Source organism: Akebia trifoliata, chromosome 1 (genome assembly GCF_017979445.1).
Source record: "Akebia trifoliata isolate Shusen 1 chromosome 1, ASM1797944v1, whole genome shotgun sequence".
NCBI lineage: Eukaryota > Viridiplantae > Streptophyta > Magnoliopsida > Ranunculales > Lardizabalaceae > Akebia > Akebia trifoliata.
This window is the reverse complement of record NC_141375.1, coordinates 1,478,440-1,506,192: the sequence shown is the minus strand read 5'-3', so window position 1 is coordinate 1,506,192 and position 27,753 is coordinate 1,478,440. Positions and strand designations below refer to the sequence as shown.

The 27,753-nt window shown below is 35.8% G+C and overlaps 1 protein-coding gene across 3 annotated transcripts; it reads left to right on the top strand.

The window, feature by feature from the left end:
* Positions 1-1,239: 1,239 nt before the first annotated feature.
* LOC147410295 (nuclear pore complex protein) lies at positions 1,240-27,753 on the top strand. Of its 3 annotated transcripts, XM_086433656.1 has the most exons (26): positions 1,240-1,754; positions 1,858-2,195; positions 3,304-3,373; positions 3,602-3,724; positions 5,339-5,363; positions 5,539-5,664; positions 6,163-6,321; positions 8,014-8,106; positions 8,199-8,366; positions 8,685-8,783; positions 11,266-11,501; positions 11,575-11,632; positions 13,109-13,197; positions 13,838-13,969; positions 16,877-16,999; positions 18,115-18,213; positions 18,322-18,513; positions 19,879-20,053; positions 20,202-20,355; positions 20,641-20,843; positions 24,212-24,353; positions 24,550-24,710; positions 25,262-25,372; positions 26,487-26,601; positions 27,115-27,231; positions 27,413-27,753. In XM_086433656.1, the coding sequence occupies exons 1-24, from the start codon at positions 1,675-1,677 to the stop codon at positions 26,568-26,570; spliced, it is 3,240 nt and encodes a 1,079-aa protein (XP_086289782.1). In that variant the 5' UTR covers positions 1,240-1,674; the 3' UTR covers positions 26,571-26,601; positions 27,115-27,231; positions 27,413-27,753. The 3 variants fall into 3 exon arrangements, with proteins under 3 accessions (XP_086289782.1, XP_086289779.1, XP_086289772.1); XM_086433653.1 differs by having other exon boundaries at positions 1,245-1,754; positions 25,262-26,601; positions 27,115-27,148; XM_086433646.1 differs by lacking the exon at positions 27,115-27,231 and having other exon boundaries at positions 1,245-1,754; positions 25,262-26,601.

The following is a 27,753-nucleotide window of genomic DNA, read 5'->3' as shown; positions in this document are numbered from 1 at the left end:
AATATGATGAATCTGAATTAGTTAAAAATAGTTTACAATTAGAGTTTAACAGTTTGAAGACGACAAATTTCTTAGGAGGAAAATCATGGGATTTTGACAAAAGGACGAAGAGAATATCAGTTTGGTCAAGGGCGGTGTGCAAGCAGTTTGAAAATATGGGGTATCTTTAGTGATCAAAAGATGGGGGGTATCTCTAAAAATTCAAAAATGCAAGGGGACCAGTTTACGAGGCATGTTATCACTCAAATAATGAGATACCCATGCATTTAAAAACTAGGGAAAATTACTTAAAAGTACCTTGCGGAGGGAATTTTTTTTATAAAAAAAATAGTCCTTATGTATTGGGCAGTTTCTTAGTACATTTAGTAAACTTTTTTATAATAGTCCCTAGATCTCATCTCCCACATTTCTCACGATTGAATGTCCTAATTGTCCAGATTTATTATTTTTATAAAAGAAATTTAAATTTTTAATATCTCAATCGAGTTTCAGAGACTCCATTCTATCGAAAAGAATTTAAGAAGTAAGAAGTCATTTTCAAAGGTGAGTTCGACAATACATAAAAAGTGGTGAGTTTGACAATAAAAATTGTATATTTGACAATAAATAAAAAGATGTCAATTCCATAATAAATAAAAAGTGGTGAACTCGAAAATAAATAAAAAGCGGTGAGTTCACCACTAATGAGGGACCATTAAGAAATAAAAAAAAACTTCAGTAAATGTCATATCAAACTACTGCTCAAAACTTAGGGAATATTTAGAAATAAATCCCTTTGTCAGAGTCCTTTTAACTATTTTTCCTTTAAAATTAATGATATGCCCTTTCACCCAACAAATTCAGGGCATTTATAATTTGCATCATCTTAATACCATATTTGATCTATTGATCATTCATATTTGAGGATCATTATGAAAAAAAAAAAAAACATCTTCAAGTAAGATAATTCATTAACATTCATTGATTTCCTAGATAAAAGAAGAAAGCTGGCCTATCTTGAAGAATATTCAAAGTTAAAAACTCAAAAAGGGGAAATACTTAATAGACCCTACGATATGGTTGTCTTTCTAAATGCACCCTACGTTTTATGACGATATCTTAAATCTTTTTTTTTTTTTTTTTTTTTTGTGCTTGATGGGATTAGTAGTTAACAATTAGCTTTTAGTATAAGAAGGGATTTAAGGGTGTTTGAACTTGAGACACTGGGAACAACCTCCACAAGGTCTTACCTTCTTCTGGCGATATCTTAACCTAATTAGCAAAACCTTTCTTTCTTAATACCACTCGTCATGATAAACCATCAAATTCAAATCCTCAAGATTGACATTTCAACTTGATAGATCAATCATTCAAATGTTGAGACTGATTATTTGCAAGCGTCGATCTCAACTACTATAAAAAGTTAATCTCAATGATTTGCATTGTTGAAAGGAGGTAGGGAGGGGCATAAAGAAACAAAAACCAGTGGGAATTTAGAAAGAAGTCCCTCTGAGGGTGAACCATCGGTCTGGAAAAACCAGCGGTCCATGAGCATTTACCGGTTCATGAACCGAGCAAAGTTCCAACTCTTTGTTGACATTAGGGTTTAAACCTCAGCAGCTAGTTGTCCTTCCCGCGCTTCACCTTCAAGGGTTTAAACCATTCTAGGGTTTCGATCTCGCCATAATCGTCGCCATGGAAGTAGACATGGAGACCTCTCCAAGCTATTTCGATCCAGAAGACCTTACCTCAAGAGAGCAGTTCCGTCGTTACGGGTAAATCTTTTGTTTCGATCCAATTTTCATTAAATTCTGAATTTGTTATAACAGTTGATTAATCTAGGTTAAAAAAAAGTCTCAATTAAACCCTAATGTGCAGGAAAAGACATTCTGCTTCAAACATTTCGCCTCACCAAGAAAATTCATCTTCGAAGCTTTTCTACGATGGACAAAACATTCATATAAGACCAAATGCTGCACTTTTTCTCGAAGAAATCAAACAAGAGGTCGAGAATTTGGAACCCGATGGGTTGGAAGGAACACCAGCTAAGCCACTCAAAAGGCGATCCTCTGTTGATGATGGTGTGGTTGATTCGGTTCGAGGAGTAGGTAGCCCGTCGCTAAAATCATTCAAGAGTGAAGATGAAGCGTCAGTGACAGATGGCATAGAATCGACATTTGCGTTATTTGCATCATTGCTTGATTCTGCTCTTCAAGGTGATCGAAGTTCAAATTGAATTTGATTTTATTCTAGAATGCTAATGAAAATTTAGTCTTTTACATAATTCCGTTTGCTGCACTATATTTATTGTGATTCGGGTTTTAAAGACTTGTGTACCAATCAATACCCATGTGAAGTTTGCGAGTGATTCATCTGAATTTGACTTGACTTCTCATACTTGACTCAAATAGGCATTGTTGGCTTGAAAATAGTTCCGGTTGTACTAGGTAGTATGATTTAGGAGCTAGAATTCATTGAAACTTTAGTCCTTGACTTTCACTTTTGTTTCAAATCTGACAAGTTTCATTTTAATGTATTTATACCCATCAAAAATAAAATCTGAAAACAGAATTTTGTGGGGGTTGATCTCTTTTTCATTTTTCTGGGAGTATAATTAATATAATTTTCTTTCCGATCTTCTTCTTGTTAATATATTTTTATCATTCATTTTAATGCTTCTCCTTTTGTTTTATTGGATTTCATACTTACTATTATTATAATTATTATGTTGGAGTTAAAACTCAAATTGTAAATCCTGGTTGTGGCTAGTTGGGCTTCCAGGTTTGTCTGTTTTAACTGATCTTTTAAAGATACATTTTGAATAGCACAACAAAGAACTAGTGTATCGTTGCCTTACCATGTCTATGTTTTGTACGGAATTGTAGACGTCTATTGAATTAGGTCATCAACTAGGATGCTTACTTGATTTGACCAGGGAGGAGGAATTGATTTCAACGTTCTGAAAATGAGATAAAATGATGCATGGTATGGGATGAATGAAAGCTTCCAGAGATTTAGATTAAGTTTCCTACAGAAAATATGAAGTTTGAAACTCAAAACTTAACGGTGTAAAACCCGTATTCTCCTTTGAGTAACTGTCACTGAAACTCATATGAGTTATGTTTCATTGGGTCTTAGGAGCCTAGTGGCTTATGTGTTAATACATTTCTGAACTCTTCTACCTTTTAGTGATCAGCTCCATATTTATTTTTTTGTTCATTTTCATTTTTTTCCATTTAATTACAGTGTCATCCTGCGTGTAGATTAGCATAAATTTTCATATCCTTGTTGCGTATCTCATGATCAACAGTCTGCATTTTGCAGGATTGATGCCTATCCCCGATCTGATATTACGGTTTGAGAGGGTATGCCGAAATGTTTCAGAATCACTTAGGTGTGTCGAACACCTGAAGTCTGTTATACTCTGTGTTACAATGTGGATTCTATGCTACTGGCTTCTTTTTCTCCTTTTAGAATAAAATAATCGATTCCTAGTAATAATAATGCCACTGCTATGCATTACAGACAGTTTTAGAATATCATTGAAAGTACAAAGATTTAGCTGCCTTTATTCTATTGTGTTCTTTGTGTTTGATTGTTGTCTTGTGCATTACTTATGTAGGTATGGATCTAATGGAAGGCACCGGGTCATAGAGGATAGATTAATGAGGCAAAAGGCTCGACTCTTACTCGATGAAGCAGCTTCTTGGTCTCTTCTGTGGTACCTATTTGGGAAAGGAAATGACTCTTTAACCATTAAACTTCTTACATTTGGAATTGCAATATGTATCATATAACTTTTGGCACGCTTAAATTATTGAAAGCTTTTGTGCTCTTAAGATGATAAAGGATTTTTCTTCTGCGACTCACCCGATATTATGTAAATTTACATGGTCGATGAGTTAATTTGAGACGCCACTGAGTTGTTCCCCCCTTCCTTGGCTTGTCTAAAAAATGTACTATTTAGTTATAGGCATAGGAGGATTGATGTACACTTCTTTGCTTTAGCATTGCTAGGGGTTCTCTATCCCTTTACACTGACTTCACAATCTTCTTTGTGCTTAGTTTTGCCTTTTCATCTTTTGCTGACACATGAGGAGAGGGGAGCAGATGGTACAAGTAAGATGGTGAAGATCAATGACAATCTAGGTTAACTATTTGTGGGAGAAGTGGAAAATTGCAGTGATATTTCTCAGAATTTAGAGGATAGGGATGTGGGGTTATGCTGATGATGCATGTATTTGTAATGTAGAGGGGTTTGTACATCTAAGGAATTCCTAAAATTATTAGAGTGGGGATGTTTGGGAGAGGGTGTATATGGTGGGAAAATAGGGTGAAGGAGATAAATGGGGTAAGAAGAGGGAAGATGGGGTTATGTTGGGAGTTCATCATGAGGATCATGTCATGGAACTTTTGGGGAGTAGATACTAGAGCCCTTAAATCTGTTGTGAAGAGAAAGATAACAAAATATTAAGCAGATTTTATTTTAAATCAAGGAACCAGTAGATATAGAATGGATGGTAAATTGACAGTGAAGTTGTGGGACTGTAGACAATTTGGTTAGTTTGAATATTTAGTGGTAGGGGCAGCTGGAGGGACATGTGGTATAGGAAGTTGGTGGAGAAGGTGGGTTTGATAGTTGGGTCATACTCCAACTTGATCTTATTGAGGAATTGTTATGACGCATTTGATTGGATTCTCTTAGTGGTATGTGGTCCTATGAATGTGAGATTGAGGAATGGCTTTGGAAGGAATTGGGGATTGTTCAGAGCCACTAGAAGCTTCCTTGATGCATAAAGGTTGACTTCCATGCTATCATATTTTCTTTTGTGAGTTAGGGTGTTTGCACATTGAATTCCTCGATGAAAGGTTTCTTTGGTTTTGTGAATTAAGGTCTTGACAATGATGATGCAAATGAATTTGCTAGATCTTTGTTAAATGGGGACAAATCTCATGGTCAAATAATCAATAGTCCTTGATCCTTTGCAGATTGGACATTTTCCATTTTGGTGCAGTAGGAGACCCATTATCCCAACAATATCCAAGAAGCTTGTACTTGGTAGCTACTGATATGTTGGCCTTTCTTTTCTTTTGTCCTGTTGATTTTATTTTATTTTTTTATGTAGTAAATTGATGTTGCTTACCCACAAGTTTTGGAGAAATTGTACTTATAAAAAAAAGTATTAGAGAAATTGTAATTAATGTAGAAGTATAACTTTATCAAAGGGTTCCTTCTGAATCATTCTCCTAAGATATATTTAAAAATATAATTTTGTTTTTGGTAGGTTCTCCACATCTCAAAATTTCACCCTTTTGGAATTAATCTCAAATAATTTCTGGGTCATCTTGCAGGAAATGAAGAACTTCCTCAAGACCTTATTCTGGTACCGTGTCTTTATTATGAAATATGGTTTATTGAATATTTTGTAATTTTTTATCATCATAGGCCTTATCCCAAATTGGGATTTTGTTTTTCTCATAGTATTCAATATATTTTTCTTCTGAGTTATTGAGTTTTCAATTTTCTAATCTCTGAACTTTTCTGATGGCTTTTGACAGTCCCCAACAACTTCGCATCTGGAGGCATGCCAGTTTGTTATGACAGACCATACAGCGCAATTGTGTCTTCGGATTGTTCAATGGCTCGAAGGGTTAGCCTCAAAAGCCCTTGATTTGGAGAACAAGGTATGGTTTATAATTTTATTTTGATTGAGCATATGCTTTTGATCAGTTTCAAACTTAGACCCCCCCCCCCCCCCCCCTTTTTTTTTTTCCTCCTGCAAAACCTTGAATGATTAATTTTGGACTTCAATGCTGTTTTTGATTTCATTGGTTTCTACCATTAATTTCATTTGTTTTTTTTTTTGTTTTTTCCCTCCTATTAGGTAAATGTGGTTTCTTGAGATAAGTCTTCCCAACCTCCTTTTTTTTTAATGACATTATTAATTATTGGATCAAGCTCCTCTGGATCTGGATAGCTCTCCCATTCTTTTTATCGTTTTCTTCTAAACTTGTTCATTGTTACCTATGGTTTAAATTCTTGAAAGCCATAGACAAAACCGAAATTTGTTTGCGGATAGAAACAAGTCTATGTTTTCTTACTGAGACATCTGCATGATATCTCTTTTTGCGCTCCCTCATGTTTCAATATTCATTGACATGAAAACTTTTTTTTCGTTGCAGATTAGAGGATGCCATGTTGGTTCCTATCTTCCCAGCTCTGGAATTTGGCATAACACTCAAAGGTTTCTAAAGAAGGGCATTGCTGATCCTGAAATTGTTCAACACTTGGACTTTGATGCTCCAACTCGTCAAATAGCTCAACAACACCCTGATGACAAAGTACCTTACAACTGACTTGTGCTTTCCCTACGAGTCTATTAAGTTCAATTAAAGTCTTGTTCTTCATGAACGGGGCCACTTTGGAATGTTTTTACATTTTGCAATGGTGAAATAGGATTCATGTTGTCGAATCCAATATTTGGGATGAAGTGTAAGATGGTGATGATGTGTTATAGTGTCACTATTCTTTATGAATACGTGTATTAGGAAATACCACAGACCTGGGATCAAAACCCTGTCTTCACATTTACATGTATAAGGAAAACAAAAGAAGCAAATACTCCAGAAACATGATTGACTCCAAATTTTCTACCAGGTTTTTTGTACCATCTTGGACCCACCACAATATTGCATTTGTCCATACATCGGAAAATTTTTGTTGCTTTATGAAATGGCAAAATGATGTTTACTTTTGTATTTTGGTGAAGTTACTGTTCAGGACCGAACTTCTAAATTAAATTAAATGAGTTCAAAAATACTTCATAACCCTATTTCTACCCAAATTAATTGCTTCTGGGAGGTTCCTAGGTGAAAAATTACCATTTTATTAAGGGTTTTTTTTAGAAACAATTGCTAGGGGTTGAAATCAAAATCGAAGGCTCCGCTGGTTTTACATTTGAAGGTTTTCGCCTGTAAAACCATTTTTCTTTGTAATTTAATGTTCCTTTCATGCATTTAAGCTACATTGGTATTATAATATGTAAATGGATCAGAGTTACGAATCTATGGTGGTTTATGCAAGATTTATTCATTTATTTTCATCTTTTTAGGGTGAGAAATCCACAAAGTGGCGAACACCCCATCTTTAAGTCCTTACAATTTCAATAACTAAGAAACCCATAGAGAAACAGATACATGCATTAATGATATTTTTTAGGTTTGTTTGTACGAGTGTACTGTTATTATATGTATATTGTTGTTTTTTAGAGGTAAATTATTTTGTTTTTTGTTTGAGTTGAATTTGAGTTTGATATGTTGTTTTACTTGAGCATTTTACAAGAATTATATTATGGGGACATATGCCAAGTCTGGGATGATGAGGGAGTGATAGGTAAATGTTGCAATTTAAAATTGAAGACTTAATTGAATTTTATTTATCTCTAACAACTAATTATAAATTAAGTCTCTCAAATTATCAGTCATTCAGATACTAGTGTCAATATGTGCCAAAAACTATTCGTCTCATATAACTCAATTTTTTTCTTCTTTTGGGGACATAAAGAGTTGATTTACTATTATTAGTATTATTGTAGTTGTTGTTTTTTGGTAGTAATTAGTGTTGTTATCTTGCTTATTTCATACTCTCTAGGAATATTAATGTGTTTTTGAAGTATTTTTAATAATTCTTCAAAAATAAAAAAATTGGCATTTTACAGAACTTCTCCATGTTGGATTAATTTTGAATTTTTACCGAGCAGAGTTAGGTGTTAACTGAAAATTTAACACCTTGTTTTCAAGTTCCCAAATCTTTCATCTAGCAAGCATATGATCGTCAGATTGTCCATCAATAAATGTGTCAGCCATCTTGAATTTGTGCTTTCATTGGAAATTGGAAAATAACAATGCTTACTTGATTTTTCATGCTTAATTCTTTTTGTTGGATTTAGTGGTCATTTTGGAAAAAGTAGATCATGGAAGATCTATAGATATATCATTTGAGTTAAGCTGAAACTATTACTTTACTCTCATCAGAAACAAGATGAATCTCTTCTAGAAGATGTCTGGATTCTATTAAGAGCAGGAAGACTGGATGAGGCATGTGAGCTTTGCCGATCTGCTGGGCAGGTATGCAACATTTTTACTTAGTCTCAGGTTATGGGAGTACGTCAATATTTTGTTTCCTCTCACAGGTTGGTATTTTCCTTTTGTGGTGGCAGCCATGGAGAGCTGCAACTCTATGCCCATTTGGAGGATCAGACCAATTTCCTTCTGTTGATGCTCTGGTGAAGAACGGAAAGAATAGAACCTTGCAAGCCATTGAACTGGAAAGTGGCATTGGACGCCAATGGCGTCTTTGGAAATGGGCTTCTTATTGTGCCTCAGAGGTAGGAGTTAATGGGTTCACTGCTTGTTGAATTGAGTTTTATATTTTACAATATTTTTTTTGTGCCTCTTCTTTTTTGCAACATACCGCAGATTCTTTCCTAAAGGGCTTGAAATTAAAATCGGTGCACTTCGATGGTCGAATTTTGTTGAATGCCTCTACAATCTTTATTGAATTCAAAATCTGGGACTTTTCTATTACTAAAGACTTGAGCAGAATAACTTTAATTGTTGCAATTTTTCTGCCTTTTCTTAATAATTATTCAATAAAGTACACAGGTTGTGACTAATGGTATATTTTTCTTATCCCCATTTTGAAGAAAATAGCGGATCAAGATGGTGGAAAATATGAGACAGCCATATATGCAGCCCAGTGCAGTAACTTGAAGCGCTTGCTTCCTATTTGTACGGATTGGGAGGTACTTCGTTACCCATTAATCGCAGGAGACATTCACTGCCCATTTGTATCTTTTGTCGGTGTTATAATATTTATTTAATTGGTGGTTATGAATTTTGACAAAAATATGTTACAACTTTTTGCCAAAGATGAATAGAAGAAAATTTTCAGTTTCTTGGAATGGGGATGGGGAGAGGGAGTGTGATATTCACAAGATTTTTAGTTATTGAATTGAGTGTCATTATATCAATGTTTTTCCATAACAAAATCATTTCCGAATTCAATATTTGGGATATGGCATAGATGATGATGAACATTAATGCTGAGCACAATAGTTATTTATGTTAACATGGTTTTTCCCCTAGATTAACAACCACCACTTTCACTCATCTCAAAGGTTTCCACCACCACTGTATTCTCTCTCAACACCCATTTACCACCTTTGATAATTTGCAACTTTATACTTAACAAGAGAATCTTGTTAGTTATATATAAAAATTGTTACTAGGACTAAGTTACTTGACACACGTAGTGTACTATTGGTGCTATGTCAGATTTCCAATCTCATGAATTTATTTCATCTCTTTCTCTCTTCTTTCTGTCGGTGATGAAAATAACTAACTAAAAATGTACCAATCAACCTTTAAATTAGGTATTCCCTTTCTTGTTTCTAGATGCAATAGGGATTGTGGGGAGCTTGAAGAGGATGTCGGCCATAGGATTAGAGCCATTTATTGTTGAAGGGGACAAGTATTTCTATATACCGTATGATTTACTCCAAAGGAGGAAGCTCTTCAGATCAAGCCTACAATCAGAAGACAATTCTCAATTGAGGAGTGGAAGGCCTAAAAGACCCTCCACACCATCCTTAATTCCTAGGAGTGTGGAGAGATGCATAGATAAGTTAGTCTATGAATTTCTGTGGAATGACAAGAGTGGGAGCCATAAGATGCATCTAGTTGATTGGAAATAAGTTTTTATCCTAAAATGGATAAGAGATAGGGGATCTCTGTCATCTGATTGATAAACATAGCTCTGCTGGGCGATTGATTGTTTAGGTTTGGAAATGAGGAGGGGAGTTTATGGAAATGTGGTTTGATACCGCGAATGAAGATGTACCCCGGTAATTGAAGAGCCGCCCTTCTCTTTCTTTTAGTTCCGACAGCTCTAGAAGAGGGGCTTGGGTTTAATTCGAGGTAGTTGGTAGTTGTGACAAATCTAGATTGAGCCTCTGTTCCTTTTTGGTGTCTCAAAATGGCATACATAAAGGTGTCTGTCATGGCTAAACAGAAAAAGGAGAGAGAGTGCTTCTATCATCACATCATTAGCAAGAAATGGGCGTTGGAACAAGTCTTCCTTGAATTCTCAGTTAGAGCATCCTCCTTTTCTGCAACAGCGAGAAAGCAAGCTTTAAGGGTGAATTCGCCTTGGCGAACTTTAAAAAGACATAAAATACATCTCGATGAAAATAGTTCCGTCTTAGGTTGTACCTTATATGGGCTAGTCTGTCACTACCAAAGTTATAGTAAAGATTGGGCGGAGGATCAAAGATCCCCATTTTGCGTTTTTCCCAACACTGCGGCAAGTACATATGCCAAAAAAATTGCCTTCTGTGGTTCCCACAAAAATTGGAAGTGACGCATTTATTTCTATGGATTTAGATTCTTCCATACTCCCAACTTGGATTGGCATTCAAAGTCATAGAAGAAGACAACCAACAATAAAAAATACAAAAAACCACAACTGTGTGTATATCTCCCAAAGCTTTGATCTTTGGTCACTTCCCCCAAAAAGTAGACCTGGATGGTCCAAAACAACTCACAAAGTTGATTGTTAAATAAATGGAACAAACGAAATGCATTTGGAATGATTTGGATGGAGTTCAAATTTTATTTATTTTTTTATTTATTTCCACACAAATTAAGGATTCTTGGGTGTTTGGATCTTCCAAATGGGTTATAATGAGGGTTTTTCAAATATAACCCAAGGGGTTTCACTTAAAAAGAATTAAGAAATGACCAAGGGCAGCTTGGTTTTGTGTTGGGGTTTACCTAGGATCATCTTTGTTTGTCCTTTCCTAGCTTCTAGGTGAGCATCTTTCTTGCCTTAAAATAACACTTCTTGTATAATTATGAACACTTTTCTTATTCTTTTTTCAACAATGCTGAAATTGCTTTTTGAAATCCCACTTTTTTCAACAATGCTTGTGTTCAAGGAGATTCTTGGATTGATTTTTTTTTGGGCTAAGCTAAACAAGGAGTTTTTAGGGATTTTCTTTGAAGATTTTGTGTTTAGATGGGAAAGCGTGTGTAGCTCCTATATTCGCTCGTGTTGCTTGTGTTTTTGTCTTTGATTACCTTTCGTTTTTCTTTGATTGGTTCATGCTTTTCTTCTTGGTGGCCATCTCAGCGTCCTTTGTTCTTCCTCTTGTACTCTATTTTTGTTTTATAAAATCTTTATACTTATTAAAAAAAAAAAAATCTAATGTCCAACAAATGTTGTAGTCAGCGTGTTGGGCAATGGCAAAGTCATGGCTCGATGTTCAGGTAGATTTGGAGTTGGCCCGCTTTCAGCCAGGCAGCCTAGATCATTTGAAAATTTATGGGGATGATATAGATGGAAGTCCTGGACAGGGAGATGAGAGTTTGCAGCCTTCCACTGGTACAGAAAGTTGGCCACGTCATGTTCTCAAACAGCAACCTCGGGATCTTTCTGCTCTTCTTCAGAAACTCCATTCAGGGTATACACTTGGTGCATATTTTCTCTCAGTAGTGTTGTTCAAAGTGGGATTTTAATGTTTCTGCATAGTGCAGTGATATGGTACACGAAGCTGTTTCCCGAGGATGCAAGGATCAGCATCGGCAAATTGAGGCAAGAATCTCAGACTCTCAGTTCACATACAAGGATTAAATTTACTTCGATTTTGAAACTTCATTATTTTGCTAGATAATTTTCATATTCCTAAGGTCTCATAGCACCTATTGGCAGCAATATTTTCTATTCTTAAGATATTAATCATTAATATTTAAGTTTCTTGTGCGTTACACTTTTTTTGTGCTGGTCATACATACAGGATATATGTTAGGTATTTGCCGATACTTTATCTTAACAGAATCTTTGTTTATCTTTTCTTCTTTTCAGTTTTTATTTACATCTTCAGCTTTATCCTAAAACTTTGGGTCAAATGAACAAACCATGTTCTTCCATTTAATTCTGTGTCTAAAGCCATGTCTTTCAAAGAATATATCTGCTTTTTTTCATCGGCAAAAGAATATATCTCTTACTTCACTAAATTACTTTATTGCAATTTACACACATGTCATTTTTCGTAAGGGTGCAACTTACCGGTTCAAACCAAGAACCAAACCAAACCTATAGCTTTGGGATGGTTTGGTTTGGAACAAGTTGCAGTTTGGTTCTGTTCTCGGTTCAATGTTTTATAGAACCAAAGCAAACCAAGAACTGAACCCTTATAAGATAGGGTCCCGTTCGGCACCCTAAGTTTTACCACACACTTTAGCAAACGCGTTTTGTCTTACATGGGTTAGAAGTTTCGGAATGGGCTGATTTTTGGTGAGGATGATCTCTATGGTGAGGAGATCATCCTCACGAAAAATCAGCTCATTCCAAAACTTCTAACCCCATCATTCCAAAACTTCTAACCCCATCAAAAATGATTTACAAAAAATGGACGGTCCACGATTTTTCAACTTGTAAACATGGGGCTAAACATTTCGGAATGGGCTGATTTTTGGGGAGGATGATCTTCTAATCATAGAGATCATCCTCACCAAAAATCAGCCCATTCCAAAACTTCTAACCCATGTAGGACAAAAAACGTTTGTCAAAGTGTGTGGTAAAACTTAGGGTGCTGAACATTTCCCTATAAGATAAATAAATATATATTAATTTGTTGTGGATTGGAGCATGAAAGAAGCTGGAGCATGATTTATTTATTTTTATTGTGCTTACTGCTTAGGAGTTAGGGCATAGATTAATGATTTATTATCTGCAATATTTTATGTTTATTATTTGTTTGTTTTTTCCTTTTCATTAAAATATACGTTGCTTCCAAGCAGGTTTATAGCATATTGGCAACCCATAGAACCGAACCGACCTGACCTTAGTTTGATTTGGTTCGATGGGCAATTTGGTTCGGTTTTGGTTCTCGTTTAGTGGAACCAACCTAGGATGTTTCAGTTTCGATTTGGCCCCAAATCGAACCAGGACCAAGTTGCACCCCTAAATTTTCAGCTACTTCTATCTTGCTAATTAGTTATAGCCATGTCCTCATTTCCCTTGTATATTTTTTTTTCTGATGCTCTCTTACTTATCATTACTGGACAGATGAGCCTCATGGTTGGAGATATACCGCATCTCCTGGACCTTCTATGGTCATGGATATCACCTTCAGAAGATGAACATAATGTCTTCAGGTAATGAATGATCTTTCTCTATTGAGATGCTCTACTTTTGAATCCTAAATGAGCACATGGCTTTTTCGCTGATGCTGTGCCACACCTGGCATGAGTCCGACTTTGAGATGACCCGTAACTTTTTGTGTGTTTTTGTGAAGCCCCTACTTTTCATTAATATTTGGGATACCTCACTGGAGACACCACTTGTCATCGAATGGAGGTGGTTCTACGAAAATTTTGATGGGGGGATGGCCGCTTAAAAAAAATTTCCCACCTGGCTTCTGATCTTTCAACTATGGACTAGCTTACACTAAAGTCACAGTTTGATTTGACATCTTAACCATCCATTTGAAAGCAGATAAATGGAAAGATAGAGAAGTGGTTAACAATTTGGAATAAAAGCTAATGCATGGGACAGTTAAGAATCTTAAGATTCTGATTTTTACGACTTTTTTGTGCTAAGCCCATCCAAAAGTGGTTAACCAGATTAGACATCTTGTTCGGATCATAAGTGGTCCATGTGTAATGTAGAGTGTGAAGGACACAAACCTTTTTTTTTCTTTTCAAAGGTTTTCTCTTAGTTCAAGAGAACTATGTTAGTATACCAAGTTATTTGTATTTAGTGTGTTTCTTTGTCACGCATCTTTCTTTATTTCAGGCCCCTTGGTGATCCTCAGATGATTCGTTTTGGAGCACATCTAGTGCTTGTTCTTAGATATTTACTTGCTGACCAAATCAAGGACGCTTTCAGAGAGAAGGTTATGACTGTTGGCGATCTCATTCTCCACATGTAAGTACTTCTCAGTTATGGCTGTAGCCGGACATGTCTACTTTGTTCAGTTCAAATGAAGATTGACGTAATTCTTAAATATTTGTAAAAGAACAAGAAGAGAAGTTTTGTGTTCTCATTTAATCAATTGACCACAAACTAGTGTGAGTTTTATACAGTTGGTATTAAAAAAAATATTTACGGTGGTTGGGATTAAGGTACTCTGTTTAGCTTAAAATTGGTTGATGGGTGTGTAATACTTCCTTGCACAATTTATCTGTAGCACTTGATGGAACAATCATCTCTTTGGTCTCTTTGAGGAAGCACCCTAGCAATCATTCTCATTCCCAACAGTCTAATGGGCTAATGGCCCTAAAATCGTTCATCCACCCATTGATTACTTTTCAAACACCACGGACATCTCTCCTCATGTCAAATGATACTTGTATATAGAGCTTGCCTATTTATGTGTTAATAATGTGATTAACTTTTAGAAAACCACATAGTCTTAATTTTTAATTTGTTCAATGCTATTTTAGAATTCAAGAATTAGAATATTTTGACAAAATGTGTAAGTGCCCTAGTGTTCTTGGTCTGTAGGAGAATTTGGTGGGGGATTTCAATTGTTCTCTTGAGCTCATGTCAGAAGATTTGTATTTGTATCTTGTCAGTCATATAGTTTGTCTGTATGTGAGTGAAATTGGACATCATTTGAATTTTCATGAACAAAGAGTAGAAATAGACTGACACCATATATGTTAGATGACTTGATTTGCACAAGGACGAGTTTGAAGATGAAGGCTAATTGCGGAATTTTGAAAAGAGAGACGTTAGAATAATGAATCTTATAGTTATCTAAATACATGGATGATAGAAATGAAGAATTATTTTAGTTACTTGGTTGGTAGTTTTGACCTATTTATCTATTTCATATTCTATTTGTATACTTAGGTTATTATTCTTTGTCTATTTGACTTCATAAGGTTTCAACTACAGAGTGTACATATAACTGAATTTTGAAAGTTTTTATAGAATGTTGAACTCAGATTATACCTGAGCCATTCTCGTATCACATTTTTGCCGTTCTCAGTCTTCTTGGTTGAATTTTTAAACCACCTGTTAAATGTTTATTCCAAGTCGTACTCGAACTAATCCTGTATCTAATTTTTTTCGTATGCTGAATTGCTAACTATGATCATGCATCGAACTGCTGCTGGAGTGTTAACATTTCTAATCAAGGGTCAACATGCACCTAAGTCCCCACCTATTGGTTTTAGTGCACGGATTTGGGCTTAGTGACTTGTGATCTGGGGTCTACATTGTATATAACTAATGTAAGAAATATTGCCTACTGAAAAAGTGAGTCATACATGTGTAGTCACTGGCCTCATAAATTTAAATATTTGTGGAACGTGGCTGTACTATGACCGAATTCTAATTTTTATTGCAAAAACCCAGTGTTTTCTTTTTCAAGGGTATAATTAAGGAACTACGAACAGGAGGTTGAGATGACCTCCCTTCTACAAAGGGGACAGAACTAACCTGCAGCCTTTCAAAATTCGCACAAAAACAGCAAGTCTTCAAAGAAGACGCCCTTAAATTCCTTCAACAATTTATTGAAAAAAAAAAAAAAAAAAACAACAACAAATCAAGAATACTAGTAATAACTTCTTGTAGCAAGCACTCCTTCCCTTTGAAATCTTGGCTCTCTCCTACGAAAGACCCCAACAAACAGCAAATGGGATCAAACACCATATAAGATTCTTTCGCTCCCCAAAAAACCTGTGATTGTCAACTTTCAAACAATGAACATGCTCAAAATTTTGGAATAATGACATGAAATGAGCACTCACTTTCCAAGCAAAACTACAACGATTTGGCACATGACCAACAGACTCACCATTGGCCTTACAAAAGGAGGAAAAATTGACAGAAATGATACATTGAGAAATGAGGTTATCTAAGATTAAGATTCTGTTCAAGTTAGCCGACTAAACAAAGAATGTAACCTTGGATGTTAAGAACCTAGATGGTAGCATTTGGAAAAGCCAACTGGAAAGGGGAGTTCGCTAGGGATTGGTTGGACTTAATCGAAAAAACTTTATCCCGTGTACTATCCCAAACTATTCGATCCTTATCTGAGGGAAGGTGGTCACAATGGATATTTGGCTAATAAAGTTAGTTATTGATTGGATTCCCGAATCATTGATATGACTCCTAAAACTGTAGTCCCATGTCAGCATCTCCCCATCTTGAACCATGAATCCTTCTATAGCCATCTCCGTTTTTAATGACTGAGAATACCATGTTGGAAATTTCCCTTGCAAAGGTGACATGCCACACCAGTGATCCCTGCATTCCTGCCAAAAAAGGTACTTTGGTCCCCTGTATAGTTCTGAATGATATTCTTTTGCAAAACTTCAAAAGGATCTAGATAATACCTTTCCACACCCCACACCCATAATAAAATCTAAACTCTCCACTTTCCCATCAAGTGTTTTCTTTGAATGATGATTTCCCATCTTTACTGCTCCTAAACTGTGTTGGCCATATAGAATAAGGCCAGAGTCCACCATCCTAATTAAAAAATGAAGCCAATTGGATTGCTGCGATTATCCATTCTAATTGGATTTTCTGGTTGTTTTCTTAGCCTTTGAAAAAAAGGAGATAGATTTGACATCTATAGTCATCTGCCTAGTACTGGGCCCTGACTCTCTACATGTATGTTGTGCACATAGGGAGAGAAGCTTTTATTTTTTGATTGATGGGAAAAAAGCTGTTATTTTCTTTTAAAAAAAAATAGAATTCTCCATTTTTTCCCTTTTATATTATATTTCTCTTTGGACTGTTCAACTGAGAATGTTGTTGTTCTGTTAGAGGGTTTTGTCCAGGATGCTTAATGTTTCCAGTTGGCAAATGTAATTTCAGGTATGCCATGTTTCTATTTTCAACACAGCATGAGGAGTTGGTTGGGGTTTATGCCTCTCAGCTTGCACGTCACCGTTGCATTGATCTGTTTGTACACATGATGGAACTGCGGCTAAATGGGAGGTAACCTTTTAACTGTATTTCTAAGATCTTTTGTTTTCAAAATGCTACATTTTTCCAAGCGAGTGGTGGAATGCCACTTTTTGACAATACTACAAATGGTCTCTAACAAAGTAACACACATGTGAGGCACTTGTAGATGTTCTATCTCTAGAACAGGCCTAATTGCTGATCCCATTCATCTGATAAATTTGGATTGTTGTCCTTGGATGCGTCCAAAAGAATGCAGTTGATCAGATGAATAGGATCATTCAATCAGGCTGATGTCCTGATGTTGGACATGGATATCTGGTTCTAGATGCACTCATCTCGTCCTTGATTTATACTAAGTTACTATTGGATTTTTTTTAACAAGCCCATAGTCCGTGGCCACAAACACAAGTAAAATTTTATTATATTGTATTGAGGAGTAGACGTTTATAGAAACATACAAGAATTGAGGAAGAATCTTACTAATACCGTCTTCCTCAATAACACTTTATGCATAAACCTTCCTTGCTATATCCCACCAGTGTTTAAGCAAGTAAGGGAGAGAATCCATCTACCTGGAGCATGATCCTCACTTAAATATTTGATTTCCATCCCAACTTTCTCCTCTTGAAATCTTTCTAGCCAATTATTCTGCTCCTCACTCAAGAAACTGATTTTCTTTCCTGCAACTCTCCTCATCATCGATCGGTAAATCTCACTCCTGGAGTCTACAGATATTTTTTTGCATCTCCTTCTCACATTGCTGTTCCTGTACGTGAACTCAGTAAATAAGGATTGGAATAAAATAATTGATCAATTAAAATATCTAAACTGAAGAGCTGGCGTGTGTCAAACATATCTGACATGGATGTCTGACCCAACAATATTTGTCAGAAATGGAGGTTCCTTCTGAGAGCATTTCTTGATGTGAGCTTACTTCCATGTATTATCTCATAGTTCCCAATAAACTTTTCATATTAGAGGTTTAGGGTTTTTAATATATTATAAACCAGGATGAATGAAAATTGTTTCCAAGGTCAGTATGTCTAAGCTGTGATCTGAATTTTCATACTTTTTTTTTTTGTTGCTTCCAGCCTCTTGGTTTGGTGATTTAAATGTTCTAATCATGTATTTGTGCCGGTTAACAGTGTGCATGTCAAATATAAAATCTTCCTGTCTGCAATAGAATACTTGCCATTTTCTCCCGAGGATGATTCGAGAGGCAGTTTTGAAGAAATTATTGATAGGTACCTGTATTTGCCGAAACATTTCCTTTCTTCTTAATTTGAATGAGTGCAATTAATATGATGCCAAATGCCATAGCTGACTAACATTATTTCAATTTATATGAATAGGGTTTTGTTGAGGTCCCGAGAAACCAAACCTGGCAAATATGATGAGAAATCATCTGATGTTGGAGAGCAGCACAGGTTACCGAGTCTTCAGAAAGCTATGGTTATTCAATGGCTCTGTTTCACTCCCCCATCAACTATCAATAATGCTGAGATTATTAATGCCAAACTTCTTTTAAAGGCATTGATGCATAGGTACTCAACCTTGATGTTTTTTTTTTTTTTTTTAATTATTTAAAATTTCTGTCATTTGGCCCATTTACCTGATCATTTCCCTGTATTGCCAAATATTGAGGGTCACCTTATGATGACTAAGTCCCTACTATTTTACAGTGGGCTAAGCTAGAATTTGATATTACCCTTTACCTAAACTACCAGATCAGTAATTACAAGTATGTATATGTACAAAATAAAACTAGCATCCTCTGTATACTTTAGTGATGAGAGCCAGGAAACTGGTGAAGGAACAAAATAGGACCATCCACCATGGATTTATATCAAGTCATGAAATTGGCCTTCTATTAGATTCTCACTAAATATGATTTACCTCCGAATAGTCAAACTCCTGCTACAAGCTAACGCTGTAATGCACCAAAGCTCTAATCTTTGATGGGATATCTTTTTTATGGAGATGAAACAAACTGCACTTCCCATTCTCTTCTTGAACAAGAGGTGGCTGACCTAAAGAGAGTTATTTCTATGTTATTATTATTATTTAGCTCCGAATTGGCTTTCTATTAGATTCTCACCAAAAATGACTCCTGCTACAAGCAAACGCTGTAATGCACCAAAGCTCTAATCTTTGATGGGATAACTTTTTTATGGAAATGAAACAAACTGCACTCATCATCATTTTAGATTCCTGTAACTGGGTCCCAGTTTTTGTCAATGGGTGAATAAAGGATTTAGGCTTATGTGTTATATTGGCAGTTCAAGCTATTAGGGATGCATCGGGGTTTGTTTGGGGTTGATCAAGCCACTGCAAACCTCGATTGTATGGAGCAGATGCTCATCTTAGTTAAATTAGTAATTGATTCATCTGTGTTTATTGTCTCAATGTGGTCTCACGATCGGTGATGGTATTAGTTATTCTGGATATCAAAGAGGTGACAGGAGTCGCTATGACAACTAACTTTTCATGATTTCTCGTAAAAAAGGGGATATAACCGTGGTCTATAAGGAAGAGGTGACATGTTATCCATGTAGGAATATAAGGCAGCCCTAGGGATACATATATCACCGCATTGTTGGTGATGTTGAACTATTCTTCTGATGGACTGCACAGGATTGATTTTTGACATTGGCGACATTGGCGACCCATTTGATAATAAATAGTTATTTTAATTTTTCGGAAAAAGAAAATATAAATTTCACTTCATGGACAGTTGGTTGTTTGATGAGCATGTTTGAAATGAGTTTTTAAGTGATTTTCACTTCAAATACGAGCTACATGATGGGTGCACACTTTCTAATTAAGTAATATTGTCATTCCTATTCAAAAGTTTATATTGCTTTCCTTCTTTTGGGTTCTGAGAATACTAATCTTTGGTGTTTTTATAGTAACATACTGTTCAGGGAGTTCGCTCTGATTTCTATGTGGAGAGATCCAAAAATGCCTGTAGGAGCACACATGTTACTTAGTTTTCTTGCCGAGCCTTTGAAACAGCTTACAGACACTCTCTTTTCCTTTGACGATCATGATGTTTCTGAGAACTTTTATGAGCTTCAAGACTGGGTATGCTTCTTTACTCTCTTCCTATTATTTTGTCTCTGCAACTGGACCCTCCCAAGCATTGCTTGTACTGATTATTTGTGACACCGAGTATTCTTTACTTCTAGTGTTGTGCAATTCCTGTTCTAATTTTTGTTGTTTCATTGGACAGAGGGAGTATTATTCTTTTGATGCAGCATATCGAAATTGGCTTAAAATAGAGTTGGAGAATTCACAAGTTTCTCTTGGTCTTTCATTGGAAGAAAGACAGAGAGCTATTAGAGCAGCAAAAGAAACACTGAAGTCCTCATTGTTACTGCTACAAAGTGAGTTTTGCTGAAACAATTACGCACTTTCATATACCGGGGTGGGGGTGGGGGAAGTGGATGATGCGTACTCTGGTATTTGGGCTTTGACCATCCTAGAGACGGTCCACCAATTGAAAGACCTGGATTGAGAGTTGATTATGCACATATAGTCGTATATGTTATGGGGGTTGGGTTCTTTCTGGATACCTTAGAGTCATTGTATTTTTTAAAATTTTGTTTTTTTTTTGACTTTAGGATTCAAATAATATACTTTCTAACTATATTTATTATTCTCCCCTATAGGAAAAGAACGTCCTTGGTTGATTTCTGTGGAAGACTGTTTTAATGAATCAGTGGATCTCACTCACCTTGAATTACATGCCACTGCAATGCTCTGTCTACCTTCGGGTGAACGCATGTGTCCAGATGCTACCTTGTGTACTACATTGACGAGTGCTTTCTACTCTTCAGTCAGTGAAGAAGTTGTGTTAAATCGTGAATTTATGGTATGTTTATTTATTTTATTGAATTTTGTCTGCTTAGGTATTTTTTAATATGGTGTAAGATGAAGCTTGCATACTTCCTTACCCCTCTGACATCCAAATGGCAAAAATGCAAGGGTCCTGGATCATCTGACCGGTGTCCTGCCAATAAGATATTTGCTAGCCCCGAACCTAGCTCAACTAGTTTGCCCTAGTCGTCTAATCAAAAGACACTTGTCTGAAGTCCAATCAATTTTGTGGAAACACATCTTTGGGTTTTAGGATTATCTTAATCTTCGGTTATGTCTAATTGGTGAGGCAGTCCATTTCTGTGTGCTGCATGCAGGGTGGATAGTGTGAAAGTATGAAATTTCTTCATTATTGAATACATTCTGAATTCTGATAGAGTTTTTTTTTTTTTGAATGGTGTGATAGAGATTTTTATTAGATCTTGGCATTGTAGCTTAACATTTTATTTATTTATCAGTGTCCAATCTATTTGAGCTGACAAGGGTACTCCATTTAAGTGGAAAAATAATGTGTCGGCCATACTAGTATTTTGCTCTCTTCAATTTTTCTGCCAAAGAAATTCTGAGGTGACCTTGGCTTTCTCTCCTCTCAGGTTTTGTATCAGGATAACTTGAAAAAGAAAAGTAAATTTCGAAATTATGCTAAAACATTAGAAAGCTTGATTAATTATTGATTACATAATAAACATTCAAATCTGGTCAAAATAGAATGCAATTTTCAAGTAAACATAAATCAATTTGTTGTTGATTCTTCACAAGAAACTGAATTCTTATCATTTTATGGAAGTACCTGTACCAATTGCAGTTAACAGTAATTGTATTAATATGAAAATCATAAATCCTAAGAAGAATATCAACCAAGATCCTTTACTTGAAATTAAGCCTTGAATGGTATATAAGAAAGCTTATACCACACATAGGAAAGGTTTAGTCTCAAGGATTGAGAATGAGGTCAAATCCTCGACTTTGCAAGCACATACACTAGCTAAACATATAAAATATTATTCATGTTAATATTCCCCATTCTTTTCCAATTTTCTAAAGTACCGTTCTGTATATGTCATGTGTCAAAAACAACCCTTTGAAGATAATCCAATTAATTTTCTTCTTTTATTTGCACTAGCAAACAAAATTGACATACACGGTCTAGATAATTTTAGATAAAAGTGTGTTCAAGTGACCACTTATAGGGTTGGAGAAACAAAAAATGCTACACTACCAAACATCTAAAACGTGGGCTTATGGGAGAATGCCAAAGGGTCTTGATATCAGAATTGACAGTTCGAAAAAGTCAACAACATAAATGATTTTCAACATCGTGTAAGCTAAATATTACCTCAGTCACTTATTGGGTTAACCAACCAAGATAGTTGGGACAATGTATCATTGGCAAGTTACATTACTAAATTGAATTTGATAAATGGAAAAATACGATATGTGACCTGTGATGACGTATTCAAATGATAGAGAAAATTTTGCATATGAATATCACATAATAAGTTCTTAATGCTTTGATAGTTGCTGCTTGGAGTGGTGTATAAGAATAAGGCAGTTTTTGGATCCTCTTATTGAAGAGTTGGCAGAAGGTTGTGATGGTGGAAGGTGAGGTTCCTTTCGATGGCTAGCATCCCAATTCAGTTTCCAATATTATTCTCTCTGTAGGAGTGGAATATTAGTTGAACAGAATGTTTCTTGAGTTCTTTCGAACAACAAAAACATTGCTCGCAAATTCCATTTATTTTCCAAATAAGTGTGGGGGTTCAGGGCTTAAGAGGATTAGGGTGATGAATTTAATCTCTGTTGGGCAAGTGATTGTGGAGTTTCAATGTTGACCAAGATAGCTTGTGGAAGAGATTCATTCAATCAAAGTTCAACTCAGCCAATCTAGATGTGAGAGTGGTGCTATTAGGTGCAAAGTGTGGAAAGGTATCCTTAAGGTACTCCCTGAATTTCTTTTAGAGCCAGGGAGAGGAATAGAATCCAATTATAGGAGGATCTCTTGTGTGGTAACTCTCTTGTAAAGCTGTCTTCTAATATGTTTGCTATTTTCATGAAGAAGAACTCTCTACATGGTTTGGTCTGGGCAAAGTACTTATCTGGATTTCAGTTTTAAGAGGAATTTCAATGATTGTTATTTTAATTACGTTATTAGCCTTATTAACCAGATCGTGGGTGTCCTTTCTCTAAATTGGATGAAGATCTCCGGGTTAGGATGGGGAGTCCTGATGGCATCTTCTTTGTTAAGTAATTTAATCATTATTTATCTAGCCCATTGTGGTTGTTCAAAATTTCATGCTTCTTCCATTAGGAGTCAAAAAATTCCATCTAAGGTGACTGTTTTCATTTGATTTGCTGCCTTAGAGAACATACTGACGGTTGACAATCTAACATCTTGTGGTGTCTATCTGATTTTTTTGGTAGGCAAGTAAGATTAGTGGTTAGGAATTAGTAGGTGAAGGTAGGTTTTGAACCCAGGTTGTGGTAGGTTTTTACTTACAGACTTTAACCAACTTTGCGAGTTGGAACCTTCGTTGTGGTGTCATGTACATCAACTATTGTGTGTTGTGCAAATCAAATGGTGAATGGGTCAACGATATTCTTATATATTGATCTTTAGTCATTCTATTTGGTCCCATTTTGTGTTTTTTTTTTTTTATTCTTCCTAGGTGCATTTCATTCCTATTTTCAAGTTGGCATTCCTTGGCCTTCATGAATAGTTAGGATTTTATGGAAATTGTGCCGCTATGCCTTTTGTTGGAGCATCTGGAAAGAAATGAATGAAAAGAGGTTTTCTTGGGAAGGTGCAGTCTCCACATTAGGTTTTCATCAGCACCCTTGGGTTCTTATTTTACTGGTTCAAAAAGGGATTGAAGATTTAATGGGTTGAGGAACTCCTTTTTGGATAAGGTCTTGTTTGTTCTGTGAGATTGTAATTTTGGTTTTTTGCTCTTCGATGGCTTGCTCTTTTGCCTTATATTGTATTTCCTTGTTCCAGCTTCTAGGTAGGTAGGTCTTCTCAACCTACTTTCTTTTTGAGAAGTCAATAAATTTTATATATCAAAAGAGAAGCCTAGTCTCGAGAAATTAATTTATGTTAAAGCATCATAAAGAAGAGTTCATGACCTTTCTTATTTTTATAGTTGATTTATTTATTTATTATAGTTGATTCACTTACTTAAAACTTTTTCATATATATTTTTTTATGAATTTGATAACTTTTTTTAAGAGTTCTTTAAACCTCATATCACCTAGCCTCACGGAGGCAAAAAGGCCTCACATGGGTGGCATTTCTTAAAACGTAATTTCTCAAGCATTTTTTTTTCCTATTTTAATGACCATTACTTGTGATGTATGAATGGGCAGGTTAACGTCTCTGTTTCTTCAAAAGACAACTACTGCATTGAGGTAGTGATTCGCTGCTTGGCAGTAGAAGGTGATGGACTTGGACGACATGAAAGCAATGATGGTGGTATTCTCGCTGCAGTCATGGCATCTGGCTTCAAAGGTAAAAAAGAATATGATTTTGCAGTCATATTTTTTAGAGAGCTTCTACTCCACACCAACTTTTACTAATGACACCCCAAGATGTGTGCTATTCTTTGGTGATTTACATATGAATTGTGGTGCCATCAGAAAAAGTTGGTGTGGCAATAGAACCTCTCTTTTTTTATCGTACTATGGGTACTAAATTCTCAAAGCAGGCGAGATTATCCAATTTCAAATTGGAGTTACAATGGAGATATCCCGACTGGACGCTTGGTATTCGAACAGGGAGGGTCTTCTCAAAGAACCAGCAACGTACATTGTGTGTGGCCTTTGCCGCAGGTGTTGTCTTCCAGAAATCATTCTCCGATGTATGCAGGTAGACTCCTTTCAGAGGCAGAGTCTGCTCTTAGCCCTAGGGCTGTCAATGGATCAGACTGGGGTCGATTGGGTACCTATCCAATAAGAATCTGATCCAGTTCAAGACTGATCCGATAAGTATTGGATTGGACCCTTATCATGTCAGGTTTTTATTGAAATCAGTATTAAGATCCAGATCCGATCCATTAAAAATCAGATCGGGCCAAACCGGATTTTATATACAAAATCTAAATAAACTTTATATATCACAACAAATATATAATATAATTCATATAATTTCTAACATATTATCGGTTTGGGTCCTAGTTGGATCAGGACATGATTGATCCTGATCTGATCTGGTAAGATATCATATCAAAACCTTATCATATCGGATTCCAAAACATCGATCCAGACCCGAAGTTATCGGAACAGATCTGATTTCGAGTCTGATCCAATCCATTTACAGCCCTACTTAGCCCACAGAAATCAAATCTTTGTGTTCTATTTGTTGAGTGATTGAATGTTAATATTCCACATATAATACTCATGATCCTGTTATGTGTACAGGTTTCTGTTTCTCTTGTGGAGTGTGGTGATCCACCTGAAAGCCATGATGAGTTGATCGAACTGGTTGCTTCCCCTGATTATGGGTTGCTCCATTTATTTAGTCAGTGTCAAGTTACAGGTAATCATTACTAGCTTTGGTTCAAGTGCTCACATTGACACTAATATTTACATCATGCCATCCTAATATTTACAAACACGGCCCCCCCAAAACTAACCAATGGTGCACGTCTCAGTGGAAGACATAGACATAAGTTAGACATCCTTACCTTAGAATTCCAATACACTAGTGTTGCATAAATCTTCATGGCGATATAGATGTATCAACTATGTGTTATTAGTATGACTTCGGGAAATTAACTACTCGCTGAATATCCAGATCACACATAATATCACTCCCAAACACAAAATAACTACTCAAAGCATGAGGTTGAGATCTATTACTCCATCTCAGTTACATTCATGACATGGGCAGTAATAGCCAAAAGAGGGGTTCAAATCAGCTCAATGAGGACCTGGAAGTTTGGATCTGACCTTCGAGGGTTTAGAAGAGTAGAGGTAGTTCGCAAAAGAGCAGATCTGAGGTCTGATGGACCTATTAGGCCGAAAGATGTAGGGCGACAGCCCCTGCTGGCTGGAAATTGAAGGGCAACAGAAGTGGGTGACATCTCTAGGGTCCCTTCCAAATAGTTCTTCAATTCTCTCTCTTGATCTTAGTAGGCTCTGATACCACATACAAATTCAATCTAAGATTTTGGAGAGAGAAAAATTATCCAGAGAAAAGTTGTTTTCTTTATTCCTTCAAGAGATATTTATATGAAATACATAAAAATAGGAAAAGACAAAAAAGGGTTTAGAAATAAACATCATAACTGAGAACACTTCACACTAATTCATTGGAAGTATTCATAGTAGGAGAAAGTTCAGATGAACTTTATGAATAATTGTGATGATACCCATCGACTCGCATCATTCAAATAGGCCAAGATCAAAGGCACGCTAACCAAATGATCCCAACCATGTGATGTATGTACTTTCTTCCTTGCCGGAGCTTTAGCAGTAGGATGGATGGCTATGATTGATTGGTATATTTGTGGTCTATCACCCATCCAAGAGGAAGGCATTGGTAGATATGAGTTTACTTGTATGGTTATGAGATGGACATCAAATAAACTATGTTCTAAATTTGATATTCTTGAAAACAATTCATAATCTGGAAACTTCTTTTCTCCAGGAATTTTTATTCTTTGAAAGAGAATATTCAATATTTCAAATGGAGCTTCAGGAGGAACTCTTGGTGGAAGACGCATAGAATTGAATGGATACTGGATAGCATTGTTCAGGTATTACATACAAATTTTTTCTTTCGTCTATTAGCATTTGATGAGTTATTTCTATCATTAGAAGCGAGTTCAAACTTGGGAGTAACCTCCACTACTTTATGTGATAATTAGCCTATATTTGACTGCAAAGTCTGAGAAAGATAACAAACTACTTAGTTGATTGTAACATGAAAGTTCTATAGAAATATTGTAATAGATGATGAATTGATAAAAAACATTATTATGACTTAACTATGGTTAATGTATTGTTTAAAAATAGAAAAATTCGTGAGAGGCGTTCGCCTCGGCCTGAGGCATACTACTACAACTGTTTTTAGTGTTTCTTTCTTACTAATAACATTTTTAATGAGCCTCACACAGCTTTTAAAAACACTCTTGAATGGTCTGCCAAATATACATTTTGAGAAATCTTATTTTTGTTAGGACAATGGAGTTAGCTTTGTATATTTGCTTTCTGATTTTCTTCATTTGGTGTTGTATACAATAATAAAGTTCCTACTTTCTTTGGTACAGGATTCCATACATCCATGATCATGGCCATGTTTAGGTAGAATGTTAATTTATAGCTTATCCAAGTAGTGGCAGCATCAATGGCTGAAGAAACTTCTTTTTTTTTTTTTTTTCTTGAAGGTATTATGTGCATAACTGGGGTGGTGAGGGTACTCAGGTCGTTGAGTTTAATATATTTGTATTTTTTGGTGGGATCAATGATGGGGTATTTTTGGGATTGGTGTATTTATAATTTTTTGCGTGGTTAGTGGTGGTGTTCCTATAATTAATTGAATGGGTTTGCTGTGCTTTTTTTTGCCAGGTGGATGCACATAATCTTGACACATGGCATCTTGACATTGGGTCCAACCGCAGGCCTGTCTTAAACAAAGCAAACATGTTTGGCTTAGGGACACGTGTTATGTCACAGAGTTAATTCATCCATTATTATATGGTCCCTTACGTATTCTAGGTGGGACGCTAATAGTGAAATCTATGATCAAATCAAGGGATCCTCTTATTGTCCTTCCAAACTTTTAATAGTGAAATGCTTTTGAGATGGGATCATTCTGGAGTCTACCTTGGTGTCCAGGGGTAGATTTTTAAATGTAAAAAAGGCTCCTTTCTTTAAAGGACTTTGGTGGAGGGACTTTTTTCTGAGTA